At 37.1% G+C, this 12,455-nt stretch overlaps 1 protein-coding gene across 1 annotated transcript; it reads left to right on the top strand.

Moving 5' to 3' along the window:
- Positions 1 to 219: 219 nt before the first annotated feature.
- Positions 220 to 12,090, top strand: GK5 (glycerol kinase 5 (putative); the record flags this gene model as incomplete). The annotated part of the gene is made up of 11 exons (XM_010195066.1): positions 220 to 310; positions 2,282 to 2,357; positions 2,766 to 2,859; positions 3,282 to 3,413; positions 4,892 to 4,967; positions 5,654 to 5,715; positions 5,806 to 5,879; positions 6,192 to 6,252; positions 7,225 to 7,351; positions 10,019 to 10,123; positions 12,005 to 12,090. Coding segments are annotated over exons 2-11 (879 nt in total), but the record flags the coding sequence as incomplete, so codon positions are not given.
- Positions 12,091 to 12,455: the final 365 nt, after the last annotated feature.

The following is a 12,455-nucleotide window of genomic DNA, read 5'->3' as shown; positions in this document are numbered from 1 at the left end:
TTATTCCCTCTTAACTGGGGAAGTCTTCTAGAGATCACACATGCACGTTCAGCTATGTTTTAAAGGTGACAGATACTGTTGTTTCTCTTCTTGCGGTAGATTCAGAAAATTAATAACAAGAAATAGTAAAAGCAAGTATATTTGCACAAACTTTCCCCAAAATGCGGGTGTCTGTGAGCTCGGATCGTAACAATGCTGTGTGTCTTTTGTGAACAGGTGGTATCGCTTTATCCTCGTCCTGGCTGGGTTGAATTAGATCCTGAGGTGCTGTGGAGTCAGTTTGTTGGTGTAATAAAAGAGGCTGTACAAGGTAATGGCTTACAAAGTTTGAGAAGTTAATTATTCATCAAAATTAGTAAAGTTAGTGTCCTGGTTTTGCTGGGTTAAACCACAACAGTTAGCTAATTAGGTAATAAAGTTCTTATTACTTATTTTTTTAAAGTACTGAAAAGTCATTGCGTAAGTACGGGTCTACAACATGCTTTAACGCCTATGTAGGACGCTTCTGTTACTTTTTTTTGTTACAGTGGGTCTAGATTAGGACTGAATTAGAACCAGAAGCGATCTGCATGCTTGATTTACGTGTCAGTGACAGCACTGTGTTGCTCCAGCGTTTTGTGTATGTATCCCTCCCCAGTGTCTGTCTGCCTTCCTCCAGATGCCTTTGTGTACAGAGAGCAGGCTTGTTTCCCCTTCTCATTCCCCACTATTCTGTTGCTGGTTTGTGTGTGTGGATGTGAGCGTATGAGAGAATGATTGCTCACTTGACCACTACCCAATATTCCCGTATTTCCCATTCAAACTACAGACAGTTCTTAGCACTGGATTTCTGTATTATTGTTCTTTCCTATTTGTTATTTAGCTTAAAATTTCCTAGTACTCCATGCACTAAACACGCACAACTGCCTTTTCTGCCAAATTTCTAACGCTTTTTTTTCCTGGATGCTTCTCTAATTGTGCGCTTAATCTCTACAGCTCCCACAGCTTTCCAGTTATACCAGCTGTAGCGTTCTGTGATCCAGCATGGATCCCCTTCTGCGCCATGCACGTGTCACCTGCCCCCCAGCTCGCTTTCTCACAGTGCTCCTGGCTCCGTGTGTGTGTGTGTGTGTGTGCGTGCGTTACGCTCTTTCATTCAGCGCCTGAAGTTCCTCCTGTTCAGCCTCTCCTACAGTTTGGTTTCTAAGTGTTGCTCTGCCTCCAAGTCTGGCTTAAGGCAAAACTGCTCTCATCCCTTCCTTTGGAAGGCAGCCTAGGGGACAGGAAGAGTAACTATTACCAGGTGTAAGCTGCAGCTGGTTATTTTGGGCTGTTGTTCTTCCGCAGCCACAAGTGTTCTGTCACAAGGATAGCAATGCCACCTCAACCCCTGAAGACTTTAGTAGCTTCCTCCACTCCCATTTTGTCAGGCGGATCAGGAAGCAAAATTTTTCAGATGGTTTTAAAAGGGGAAGTTTTTCTTGTGGCCACGCTGTTGGCAAGTCATTTTTAAGTGGTTGTGTAATGTAAGTGAGTATAAGCCCGGACAGCTCTCAAAAGCAGCAGTCCCACCCTCCTTTTTACAGGGTTGTTTTGAGTTGTGGTTTTTTTTGCTAGCAAGAGCTTCATGAGTGCCTGTGCCAATGCAAGAGAGGGTGTGGTACCAGGGGCAGAAGTGGCCCATCTGGCAGTAAAAGGCATAGGAGCACTTCAGATTACAGGGCTTGTGGAGCTAAAACGTGATACCATGTGAATACTTTATGAATTTTGAAAGATCACTGGAGGAATATAATATTTAAAGTGAGACGTCATTATCAAAGTGATGTCAGAAGTCATGAGACATTGACATTAATATCTTGCTGCCTACAGAATCCATCTAGTTTTGTTTCTTTATGAAATTTCTTTCCAGAAGTTTGTAAAAGTCCTTCTGTTTCTGCTTTTGTTCACATTTGTCCATGTGAAATGTGCATTTTAATTGGTTATATAGGCATATGTAAGCTGCCTGTCTTTGGAATCGTTCAAGTCAGGTATCACCAGGCCTTTCAGAAGGTGGAAAGGATCAGTGTGCCACAGCTGCTTTTGTAAAATATGTGGGTTTATTGACCTGCTTTGGGATCAGTTGTATGACTTGGAGTTCTCTGATAATTCACTGATCTAGCCACTTGGTTGGCCAGTCTGTAGAGATTTGTATTCTCTTAAATTACTGATTTCATATGTATTCTGTAGATTTTATAGTTACATTGGAAAATTTGTATCTTTCTTTGTTTCTTCAAGTGTGTGGGTTTTTTGGTTTGTGTTTTAGCTGCGGGACTTCACATGAGGCAAATTGCTGGTCTTGGCATCTCAACGCAGAGAGCAACTTTCATTACCTGGCACAAGTACGTATACTGTGTGCTGTTTAAAATGAATTTGTATTCATTTGTGTGCACAGCAGACTGTAAAAGTGTTGATATCAGTCAAGTCACAACCTAAAGCAACAAATGTCATTCATGTTCTCTTGTGTTTGCACAGCTACACCTTGCAGCAGTTCAGCATGTGTGTCCTTTTTATTTTGTTCCTAGTACTTTGGAAGAGGTGAATAAGTATTTTTTAATTTTGCTGAGACGCCTCATGCTCACTGTCTGTGTGCTTATTGCTGATTTCTCAAATCCACCAGGAGGATAAGCACTTATTTTAGGAATTGACATAGTGTTAAGTGTCCTGACTGGAAGCAATGAATGTTGAACTTCTGGGCAGTGTGTGTTCTGTAGTTTTTTAAATGGGAATGTTCAAATACTGTTTTTCAGGAGGACAGGGGAACCTTTTCATAATTTCATAAGTTGGCAAGACTTAAGAAGTGCTGAACTTGTGAATGCCTGGAATAAGTCTCTTCTGCTGAAGGTAAAACTCTGCTAAGCTGTCTACTGCTTGGACATGCTAGAGCTGTTTCATTTTTGTGAAAAGTAAGGGCAGTTATGAAATACTGCAAGTGTCCTGTTGACATGTTAGTGTGACACACTGTGGCCTAAAATGTTCAACTGAGCAAGATCAGCATGGGCGATAGTACTGAGAGCAAAATGCAGCACTGACAGCCTGAAGGTAAATCATTATGGGAAAAGGTATCTGTAAGTCTAGCACACAGTTCGTTGCTTTTTAGTTTCTGTTGTATTAAAATGTTGCATGTTAACACTGCTACAGTCGTGTCAGCAGCTTTCATCTGTGTTGTCGTCCTTTAAAGATAATTGATTAAAGACAAAGTTAATTGATGAGAAACCTTTAAAGGAAGAGATTAAAAATTAAGTAACTGTTTTCTTTTGAAACAGGTAATCCATGTTATTTTTACAGTGCTTCATTTCTTGACTGGAAGTGATCGTTACTTGGCACCAAGTTTTCTTACTTTTTCAACACAGCACACTTCTATGAAGTTATCATGGGTTTTTAAAAACATACATGAGGTAAGCCGGAAAGAGAAAAATAAGAGTTTTCTTAAGTCATGGTAATGGGTAGTGACTTAGTTTGGTTGTAACCTCTTCAGCTTTGTCTCGTTTGTTCTTTTCCTGAGAAAAACCAGAATGAAAGACTTTTATCTGTGTTAATGTTAAAGTCTGGCTACCTAAGTATCTGCTCATATTTGTACAACTCTTTCCTATTGTTCTGAAAATGTGTAGCAGTAAAAAGTTTTCTTCATGCATAAGTAACATAATCAAATCATCTTATTTCACTTCCTATAATTACACAGTTAGTAATTGTGCTTTGGTTTGAATTAGTTTGCACTCTAGTTTTGCATGACAATTGCATTTTATTTTCAACTGACGCTCTTATCTTTCTGCTCTGTATTATTCCAGTGTTTAGAGTTTCAAAAATAATACCATACTGAACAGTCAAACACTGCAGTTTATTTTGCATTTTGTTGTAGTGTAAAGTGGAAAATACACGTAAATTAAGTGGTGGTGGAATAATGTATGGACTTGTTGCTGTATTTTTTGCTCTAATCCTTACCATTTTTGTTTCTTCCTATTGTATTTGTAACTTTAGTAATCTTATTTTCTGTGTTAATTTTCAAATTATTTTTGAAGAAAATGGTTATCATCCATGTAACAAACAGCAAAGTCTTTTGAGTTTTATCTGCTAACTTACTGTCACAAAACTACTTAGACAGTCCAGTGCAATTTTTTACTGACATGTTTTGATTGGACCTGTTGAAAATGTGAGGTTTAAATTTGGAGGATTATAGAATTGAGAGTTACACAGCTGCTGAGTTTCCAGGTTTAGATTAATGTTCTCTCACATTTTGTCAGGAGTTGATACTTAAAATATGTGACTATCAAACCAAGAAGCTCAAAATTTCATGGCTTTTAATTACAGAAAATGATGTATTCAGTCATGTTTTGAGTGAATTAGTTTGTATGTTCCTTTCTGAATTCTGTAGTTGTACACAGTATCATTTAGAAATTAGGTGAAACTTGAATTTTCCATTTTAAAGGGGGAAAAAAGATCCCAAGATCTTTGAATGCTTTACAGACACCATAAACTAGAATATAATGGCTCTGTCTTCATTGTTCTCAAGCACATATTTTAGGACACATTTATTTCTTATTTCTGTAATTTTTTTTAAGTGCAATTTTTTTCTTTATTCGCCACTGTTATAATTGTGACTATAAAGTTCCTTTCTGGTGTCACTGCAGTAGATTTTCTTTCCTTAGCAGGAACTTTAAGAAACTGTGCTTATTCCCTGAATGGAACATGAACTGTAGGATAATGTTACTTATATAGCCGACTCTTGATTTTTAGAGGTAGTACTGGCAATCAGAGTTGTTTTTTCTGCAGACATTATCATTAACTACAAAAAAAATGAGAAAAGGAATCAGGAAATAGGTTCCTCTCTGTTGTACCCAGTTGTAAATACTTTTTTTGTATGTATATTTGTTCTCAGGCTGAAGAAGCTGCCAAAACCAATAACTGCTGCTTTGGAACAGTTGACACGTGGTTACTGTATAGATTGACTAAAGGTGAATGTTACAGTTTGTCTTAATGAAACATACTGGAATCTAAGTAATGATGTTCATGGCTGTCACTGATAAATCCTAGAATTCAAATACTTAAAAATTTGTGCTTTTTATAGTTGATGAGTATTAAAATATATTTATTGTTTATAAAAAATCCACCAGGCTTCTTAATTAATTGTTCTTTGAGCCTGCCTGGAAGTGTAGTCAGAAAAGGAAATAATTATTCAGTGTAATCAACCTTTTGAGCATTTAAGATTTAAAGAGGACTACAGGAACTAATTGGCCTTGATTGAAGAAAAGTACTTTTGAAAGCAAAAGGGCAAGGAATTGTTACACATGTGGAAGAATTACAAGTTTCTGTCCTGAGGGGGTAATGCCTGAGCAGTTGGGGTTAGACTATGATAGACAGTGATGTAGTCAGTGGTGTACGTGTTCTAAAAAGTTCTGGCTCTTTGCTAGCCATCAGTTCCATGGTGGTAAAACAAGGTAATTAATATATGCATATTATAGTAAGTGACAGGAATATTTGTGTGCTTAATTGTATCTTTATGACTTCGCCACTGAGAGCCGATCATAAACGATCTCTCGTTTGTTTCATGAGAGCCACTGGGATGTTTAAAGCAAAAGTATGTTTAGAGGGACTCTTAAATATTTTATTATCTAAAATCTTTGTTATGTTTTTATGGTAGGTGCTGTGTATGCTACAGATTACTCAAATGCCAGTGCTACAGGCATTTTTGAACCCTTTACGGTATGTGCTGTTCAAAAAAAAATAAAATCTTGTCAATATTTATTGTGCTTCTGAGAGAGCTGCTGACACTTTTACTTCATGTTATTTCAGAAGAGTTGGAACCCCACTTTGTGTCATCTGCTTTCCATTCCAACATCTATTTATCCTCCAGTGAAAGATACAAGGTAATTATGAAGGCACATTCAGAAGAATATGATACCTGTTAAATTAATTGCCTTTAGTAAAATACTTTATATCCTGCACAGGCCGAGTAATACATAGATACACACAAAAAAATTATACGCAGATGTACTTTTTTAACACTACATCTGAAATGCTGTATTTCTTGAAATGACAGTTTTAATGCTTTCTTTAAAATAAATCAGTAGCATTGCCTTTCATCTGTGATGCAGACACAGGCCTTGTATATTTAGTTTTTGTTTTAACAAAAAGGTCAATTTAGTGTTGTGATGTTTCTCCATAATACTTGTTTAAAGCTTCAACTTTGGATCAGCTGACTCTGAAATATTTGGGGTACCGATTCCAATAATGGCAGTGGTGAGTGAAAATGTTTTCTTACTTTTAGCTATATATTTGTATCTATATTCTCTTTATATAGTTTTAGCACTTGCTTGTTTAGTAAATGTTCTCTATTCCTTCTCTGTGACTTAACTACAGTAGAATTAGTTGTTGAATTTTTCTTCAAAAGCTCACTTTATAACCATAGGGGGAAAGGTGGATAGAGGAACAGAAAGGGATTTCTAGAGCCTGACTTCAGTAAGAGTATTTGTTAATAGATCCACTTATGGTACCTTTCTTTCTTTCTTTTTTCCATGGAAAATGAGAATAACGTGTTCTGGCCTCAGTAGTTAGGATTTGAATAAGAAAAATATGTTATTTTTGTAAAATAATGACTTGCAGAAAAATCTGCCTGAATTGAGCTAAGTGGAAAAATGTTCTCTAGCTGACATGAATTTTTCCTGCTATTTTTAAAGAATTGTAGACTGAATTTATCTGTAAGCTTAGTTCCACCAAACATAAGTAAATACATTTAATAACCATCATCACTGTTGAAAAATTGAGCATGGGATAATCTGGTACAGGATGGGTATCAGGGAAGAAGGAAGGTGAGACCTCAGAACTTCAACTTTCTATCTGAGGGAAGAGGAATTCAAGCCAAGCTACTCTGTTCTGCTCCCTGGGATTTCAAATGCCCCAATTTGTCATTGTCAAATACTAAAACATAAAATACTTCTTTTGTTTCCGTAACACATTTTTCAGTGTTGCAAGCAGTATTTTACGGATGCTCATGTTGTGTCCAAACCAGGTGTAATTTGATTCTAGTGACAAATTTGACTGCTGGAGTGGCCTGCAAATATTTAAGAAATTGTGTACGTGTCCTCTCTCACTGCTCAGTTCCTTTGTGCGTGATATTTATATTCAGAACTCTGAAGTGTTTGCACTGATACTTTAAGATCCAGCAGCATTGTAGGCTGGTAGCTGGCAGCTAACTCTCTGTTGGTACGGCAGGTAGCTGACCAGCAGTCAGCCATGTTTGGAGAATGCTGCTTTCACCCAGGAGATGTTAAATTGACGATGGGAACAGGTGGTTTCTGGAATGTGAATACTGGAGAGCATCTCTTTGCATCTCGGGGAGGTAAGCTAGTGAAATTTTAGTTGCAGAGTATTTCATGTTACTTGACAGCAGTTGATGAGGGTACAAAACGGGATAAAACAGAGCTATGCTTTTCCTTCTGTCTTTAGCCGTAGAAAAACAGCCTGAAAGTGTTTTCAGAACAGAAGACTGGAAGTCTTTAATTAGAAATGTAGATCTTGGTTACACAGAAACATGCTTTTCAAGAGGAGAATTTGAGTAACATCACTAATAATTATGTCTGCTACCTGCAGCCCTCTTTTTTTTTTAATTTTTCTTTCCTCCTGCTCTTGATAGCAGTATTATACAGTACAGGAATGGAGGGGATTGTCCTCTGGCTTCTCACATCAAAATGTTCCAGTGGATTGCTGTAAGTTTCTCCTTTTGAGCCCTTATGGTTTGAAGTACCTGCAGTGAGATAATATGGGACTAGCAATTACTAGGGTTTGATTTTCTTTTTTAAATACTAGAAATGGGCTCCTCAGTGTGTTTCTAGTGTTTAAAACTTTGTTGCTGTCATCATTTGTGGTCTAAGTTGTTAAATTGTCATAGATGGTCATTGGCCAAGAAGGCAACAGACCATACTGAAGTAAATTTGCCTGCTCAGTCTCTTTGTCTGTCATACTTTTAAACAGTCATTTCAGGAAGCCTGCAGTTTAAAATGGAAGAGGTGAGGCAAGGGAGGAGGACAGCAGGGCACTACAGAGACTTTTACCAGCTAAATTCTGGAAGGACCTTGGCAATTACACATGTCAGAACTGAATAGGCTGTACATTGAATTCCCTATGTATGCAGGTGCTTTTTAGGCTAATTACTAAATTAGTGATGTCATTATCATGGTGCTTTTACTGAGGAAATCAGATCTGTGTAGTCTGTGGAAATGTAATAGCAAGAACATGTAAGGTTTATTCATTTGTCGGTTTGGGGTTTTTTTGTTTTAAGAAAATATTTGGCTATTGTGATCTGATGGAACTTGAAATCTTTAAGGCAGTACTGTCAAACTTTTACTGCTTTAGGCTGTTATTTATGTTAGAATTATTCTCCCCATGTTCTTTGGCTGTCATTTGATATGGTTAGTAGGACAAGTTAGGTACCGAGTCTTCTCAGCGCCCTGGGCATGAAATGTAATGTGTTCAATCTTTAAAGTTTACATCTGTATTTAAGACTGAAAGATGAATTCTGTGAGAGACACGTGTATATCAACAAAGTCACCTTGAGAAAGCAGAGAGAATTGCTAGACCCTTCTGAAGCTTTTCTGGTGCTGTAGTTACTGGGGCTCATTTACCTTTGTTGAACTACCCAGGATCTCTGAGTCGTGAGCAGAGCCCTGTGAGGTCTGGGTGCTTTCTTCACTCCAACAGTTACCGTACTTGAGTTAAGTTTTTATTGCAGGGGCCACTGAATGCTTAGGTTCTTACCAAGTGACTTGAAGAAACGTTTGTCCAGCTACGGTGCTGGAGAACATCCTCTGTTCAGCTAGATAACAAAGTCTTTTTGCTTTCCTGTTAAAAGCATTACTCTGCGACACTTTTGTTGTATGTTCTTACTAACGCAGATATCAGACAAGAAGGTCTTTGTGTTCACACAGGCTGTTTTAAGTATTGGGTCTCTTTTCTTTTTCAAGCTTTCCACATATCAGTGGAGGGGCAAAGGGGAGAACAAATATTGTGGTTTATCCTCATTATCATCTGTTTATCTCTAATGCAATAGCACGTTCGAGCAGACTGCTCTTTGAAATATGCTGTACTGTTTTTTCAAGTAAACTAACAGTGTTTGTCCTGCATGTTTCTGCTTTTCTTCTGTGAGAAGAGGAAAAAATGTCAAAGTCATTGAAATTTTTTTTGAGTCACTGCAAAGCCAAAAGTATTTGGTGGAAATCATAACTGCACATCCCATCCTGTAAACCATAGAAGTGCTAATCTTCTGTAGTGACAGACAGAGTATGTCACCAAGTGTTTTTAATGAGTATGGGTGTTTCTTTTGTTGTTTATATTAGGCAGAAATACTGGCAAAATGCCGTGGTTAACTGGTAGCTGCCTTTGTTGGGGACAAGGATGGGAAAATTGTGAAACTTTAATTTAGTTTTTGCTTTCTGTGTGAGGAAGCGTTGCATACTGAAAAAGGAATAAAGAAGTATATCACTTTTATTCTCTTCTGTGAATAAGATCTATGTTCTTTGCTGCTTTTTTTGGTGTATATGTCTGTTTTAGTGTTTGTGCTTCCAATCTGAAAGCCCAGCCTTTATATTTTATGATTGGGGGAAGTCAATTCTGACAGTTTAGGAACTGTTGGGGAAAATTAGATGGACTTAAAACAAATAGGAAAACATTGATACATTTTTAAGTATAGACAGTCTCTTATAATGGAAAAAAAAGTGCAGGTAACTCCTCTCTTTAACTTAGAGGGGCTTTTTTGTGCTTTGATAGTGATCTTTTTCAGGTTAACTTTGGCTTAATAAACTGTTGTTTGAGTCTCTTGTAATCCCATCACTACATTGTTAAACAATACACTTAACCTCTGTCAGCAATGTTTTTTTAGCTTGAATTCTGCAAATTAATTGAATAACATTTTTTTTTAGCTGGGTTTATTGTAGTGGGTACTTATATATGCTTTTATGCAAACATTTAACTTACCTAAGTGTTTTGTTTTGTTTCATGGAAAATAATTAAGTTCTGTATCCACTGATTGGTTGGAAGATTGGGGAAGAAGTTGTTTACTTAACTGAAGGCTGTATGTCAGACATTGGCACTGCCATCAAATGGGCTCAGGATATAAGTAAGTAGTTCTTTAATGTTATAGAAGGTAAAATCTATTTCTTAAGAAAAGATATATATATAGATATATATAGATATATATAGATATATACACACTTAAGAAACCGTTTTATGGGGTTATAGTTATGTCACTGGGCTTGGTTTTATTATCTGTAATTGAAGAAACTAGCCTACACATTTTGGACAGTGGACAGTGCAGTCTCATTAGGTTCTCTGCTGAGCGTGTTTACTGCAGGGAGTTTGGTTTGCACAATCATCTCCTCATCAGACTCTGCCTCTCAGACCTTCCTGCACGTGGAGGCTTTTATTTTGCTCCAACATTTTGCTCCTCACTTGCTTTCTCTTAAGCATGACAGTGGTACATATATAAGCTCGCTGCTTCAAATGCCATACTTAAAATGGATCCTTATCTACATGGAACTTCTCCATACTTAAAACTGCATATGCAGAGCAATAGCATAAAGGATTTTTAGCTAGCCACTAGTAAGGGACATGACCTACAGTTTTTAACACAGACAAAAATTGGGGAGGTTTTTAGAGGGACTTGAAAAGATAGGCATGCTGCTATAAACTCTCTAATAAGGGAGATCTTTATTTTCTGGAAATACGATTGTGGAGAAGCAGAATTCAGAAACTTTGGAGTTTTATGAGTAAAGAGAAGGGTAAAACTTTTGCTGTATGGAAAGAATTGGGCCAAAATGCAAAGTAGGCCAATGGCCTTAGTAAGGATAGTGAGGCTCAACGTGGATGAAGATGTAATAGTGGTAAAGTTACATGATAGAAGATACATATTATATATGTAGCAGTAAAGGTTTGGGAACAGGAATTTCTGCAGCAAAACAGACCTAGTTTAATGAGCTGCTTCTAGTGGGATCATATAACTTATAAAAATTTGGATAAAGTAGTATGTGGAATTTCAAGGTGAAGTCAGTCTTACTTAATGTTTTTCGTTTTCTGTCCTGACATGGAGGCTCAGTAAGAGCAAATACAAGAAGGAAAAGGTGTGATTTAGGCTTATTAGTTTGGGCACAGTAGAATCCAAAGCTGTCAAATGTATTTATGAAGGTTACAAAGGTAAATTAAAACTCCTGGTAAGTTACCAAGATGGGTTTTTAAAAGATAAATTGAGCTAGATTCACCTAGTTTATCTTTGATAGGAGAATTTACTTTCTAGACAAGAAAAAGCAATAACTCATTTATAGGAGACCTCTGGTCATCTGTAAAAGATGTCATGTGGCCACATAAGGACATTATTAGTGAAAACTACATAAGATGGGTGTTGGTACAAGAATTGCACGTGGGTGAAGAACAAGCTAAAGAGGGATGTCTGTAGAGCTGTGAAAGGAGACATCTGGCTTGACAGAATAAAAGCAGTGCCTATCAAGGAGGTGATATTAGGACCTACCTTACTTCCATTTGTGTCAGTCACTCGTAAAAATATTAAAGGTGCTGATAAAATCTAATGGGTATTAAGGACTTTCTTGGTAGTCATTTGGTGCTTGGGCTGACAACAACATCTTTGAGGGGAAAGAACATGTTTTATGTTTTGCAAATCTAGGTTTTTAGCATACTTGTGCCATTGTTAGCATTCTCAATTCCTATTTATGTCTGTTTGGAAAGCTAATGACCTCTTGCAGGATGTGAAGATTAAAAGGCTATAGAAAAACAGATTAGAGAGGATCCTTTTGAATTTAATCTTCATCTGAACGGGATTTTTTTGTTATGTGACTGATCGACATGGAATACATGAGAATCGGTCGTTTTCATTAGAACGTGTGGTTTGAGAATATTACGAAAGGAAACTGACTCTAGATTTTTATCTCTTAATAGATGAAGTAATTGAAATAAATAATAAAAGCATATGACTTATGCATCTTTACAGATCTTTTCACCAATGTAGATGAAACAGAAAAAATGGCTCGGAGTATTGTTGATTCTCAAGGCGTTTGTTTTGTTCCAGGTTCTCAGGTAAAATTATTAATATAAATGAGGATATGTTTTTAATAACCCAGTTAAAATTTTAATTTTTACATGTTGAAATGTAGTAATTTACATCTTATTACAGTATTTATTCTCTGCTTCTCAGGTTATTACTGTTTCCTTCACTACAGCATATAAGGATCATTGTCATAGCAGAAGGCATAAACACCTCTCCTCCTTCTTCCCCAAGAAAAACCCTGTGAAATAGGAAAATTGCATCCCTTTTGCAGATGGGGACCTGGGGGACAGATAAACTTAAGTGACTTGCCCACAGTAACTCAGGCAGTGTCTGCAGAGCCAGAAACCAATCCTATAGCTTTTCTGCCTCATGCAGAGCCTTCGTTGGAACAATA

The sequence above is a fragment of the Mesitornis unicolor genome, unplaced genomic scaffold (genome assembly GCF_000695765.1).
Source record: "Mesitornis unicolor isolate BGI_N332 unplaced genomic scaffold, ASM69576v1 scaffold40320, whole genome shotgun sequence".
Taxonomy (NCBI): domain Eukaryota; kingdom Metazoa; phylum Chordata; class Aves; order Mesitornithiformes; family Mesitornithidae; genus Mesitornis; species Mesitornis unicolor.
Note: the sequence above shows the minus strand (reverse complement) of the source record. Positions and strands in the feature narration are given on the sequence as shown.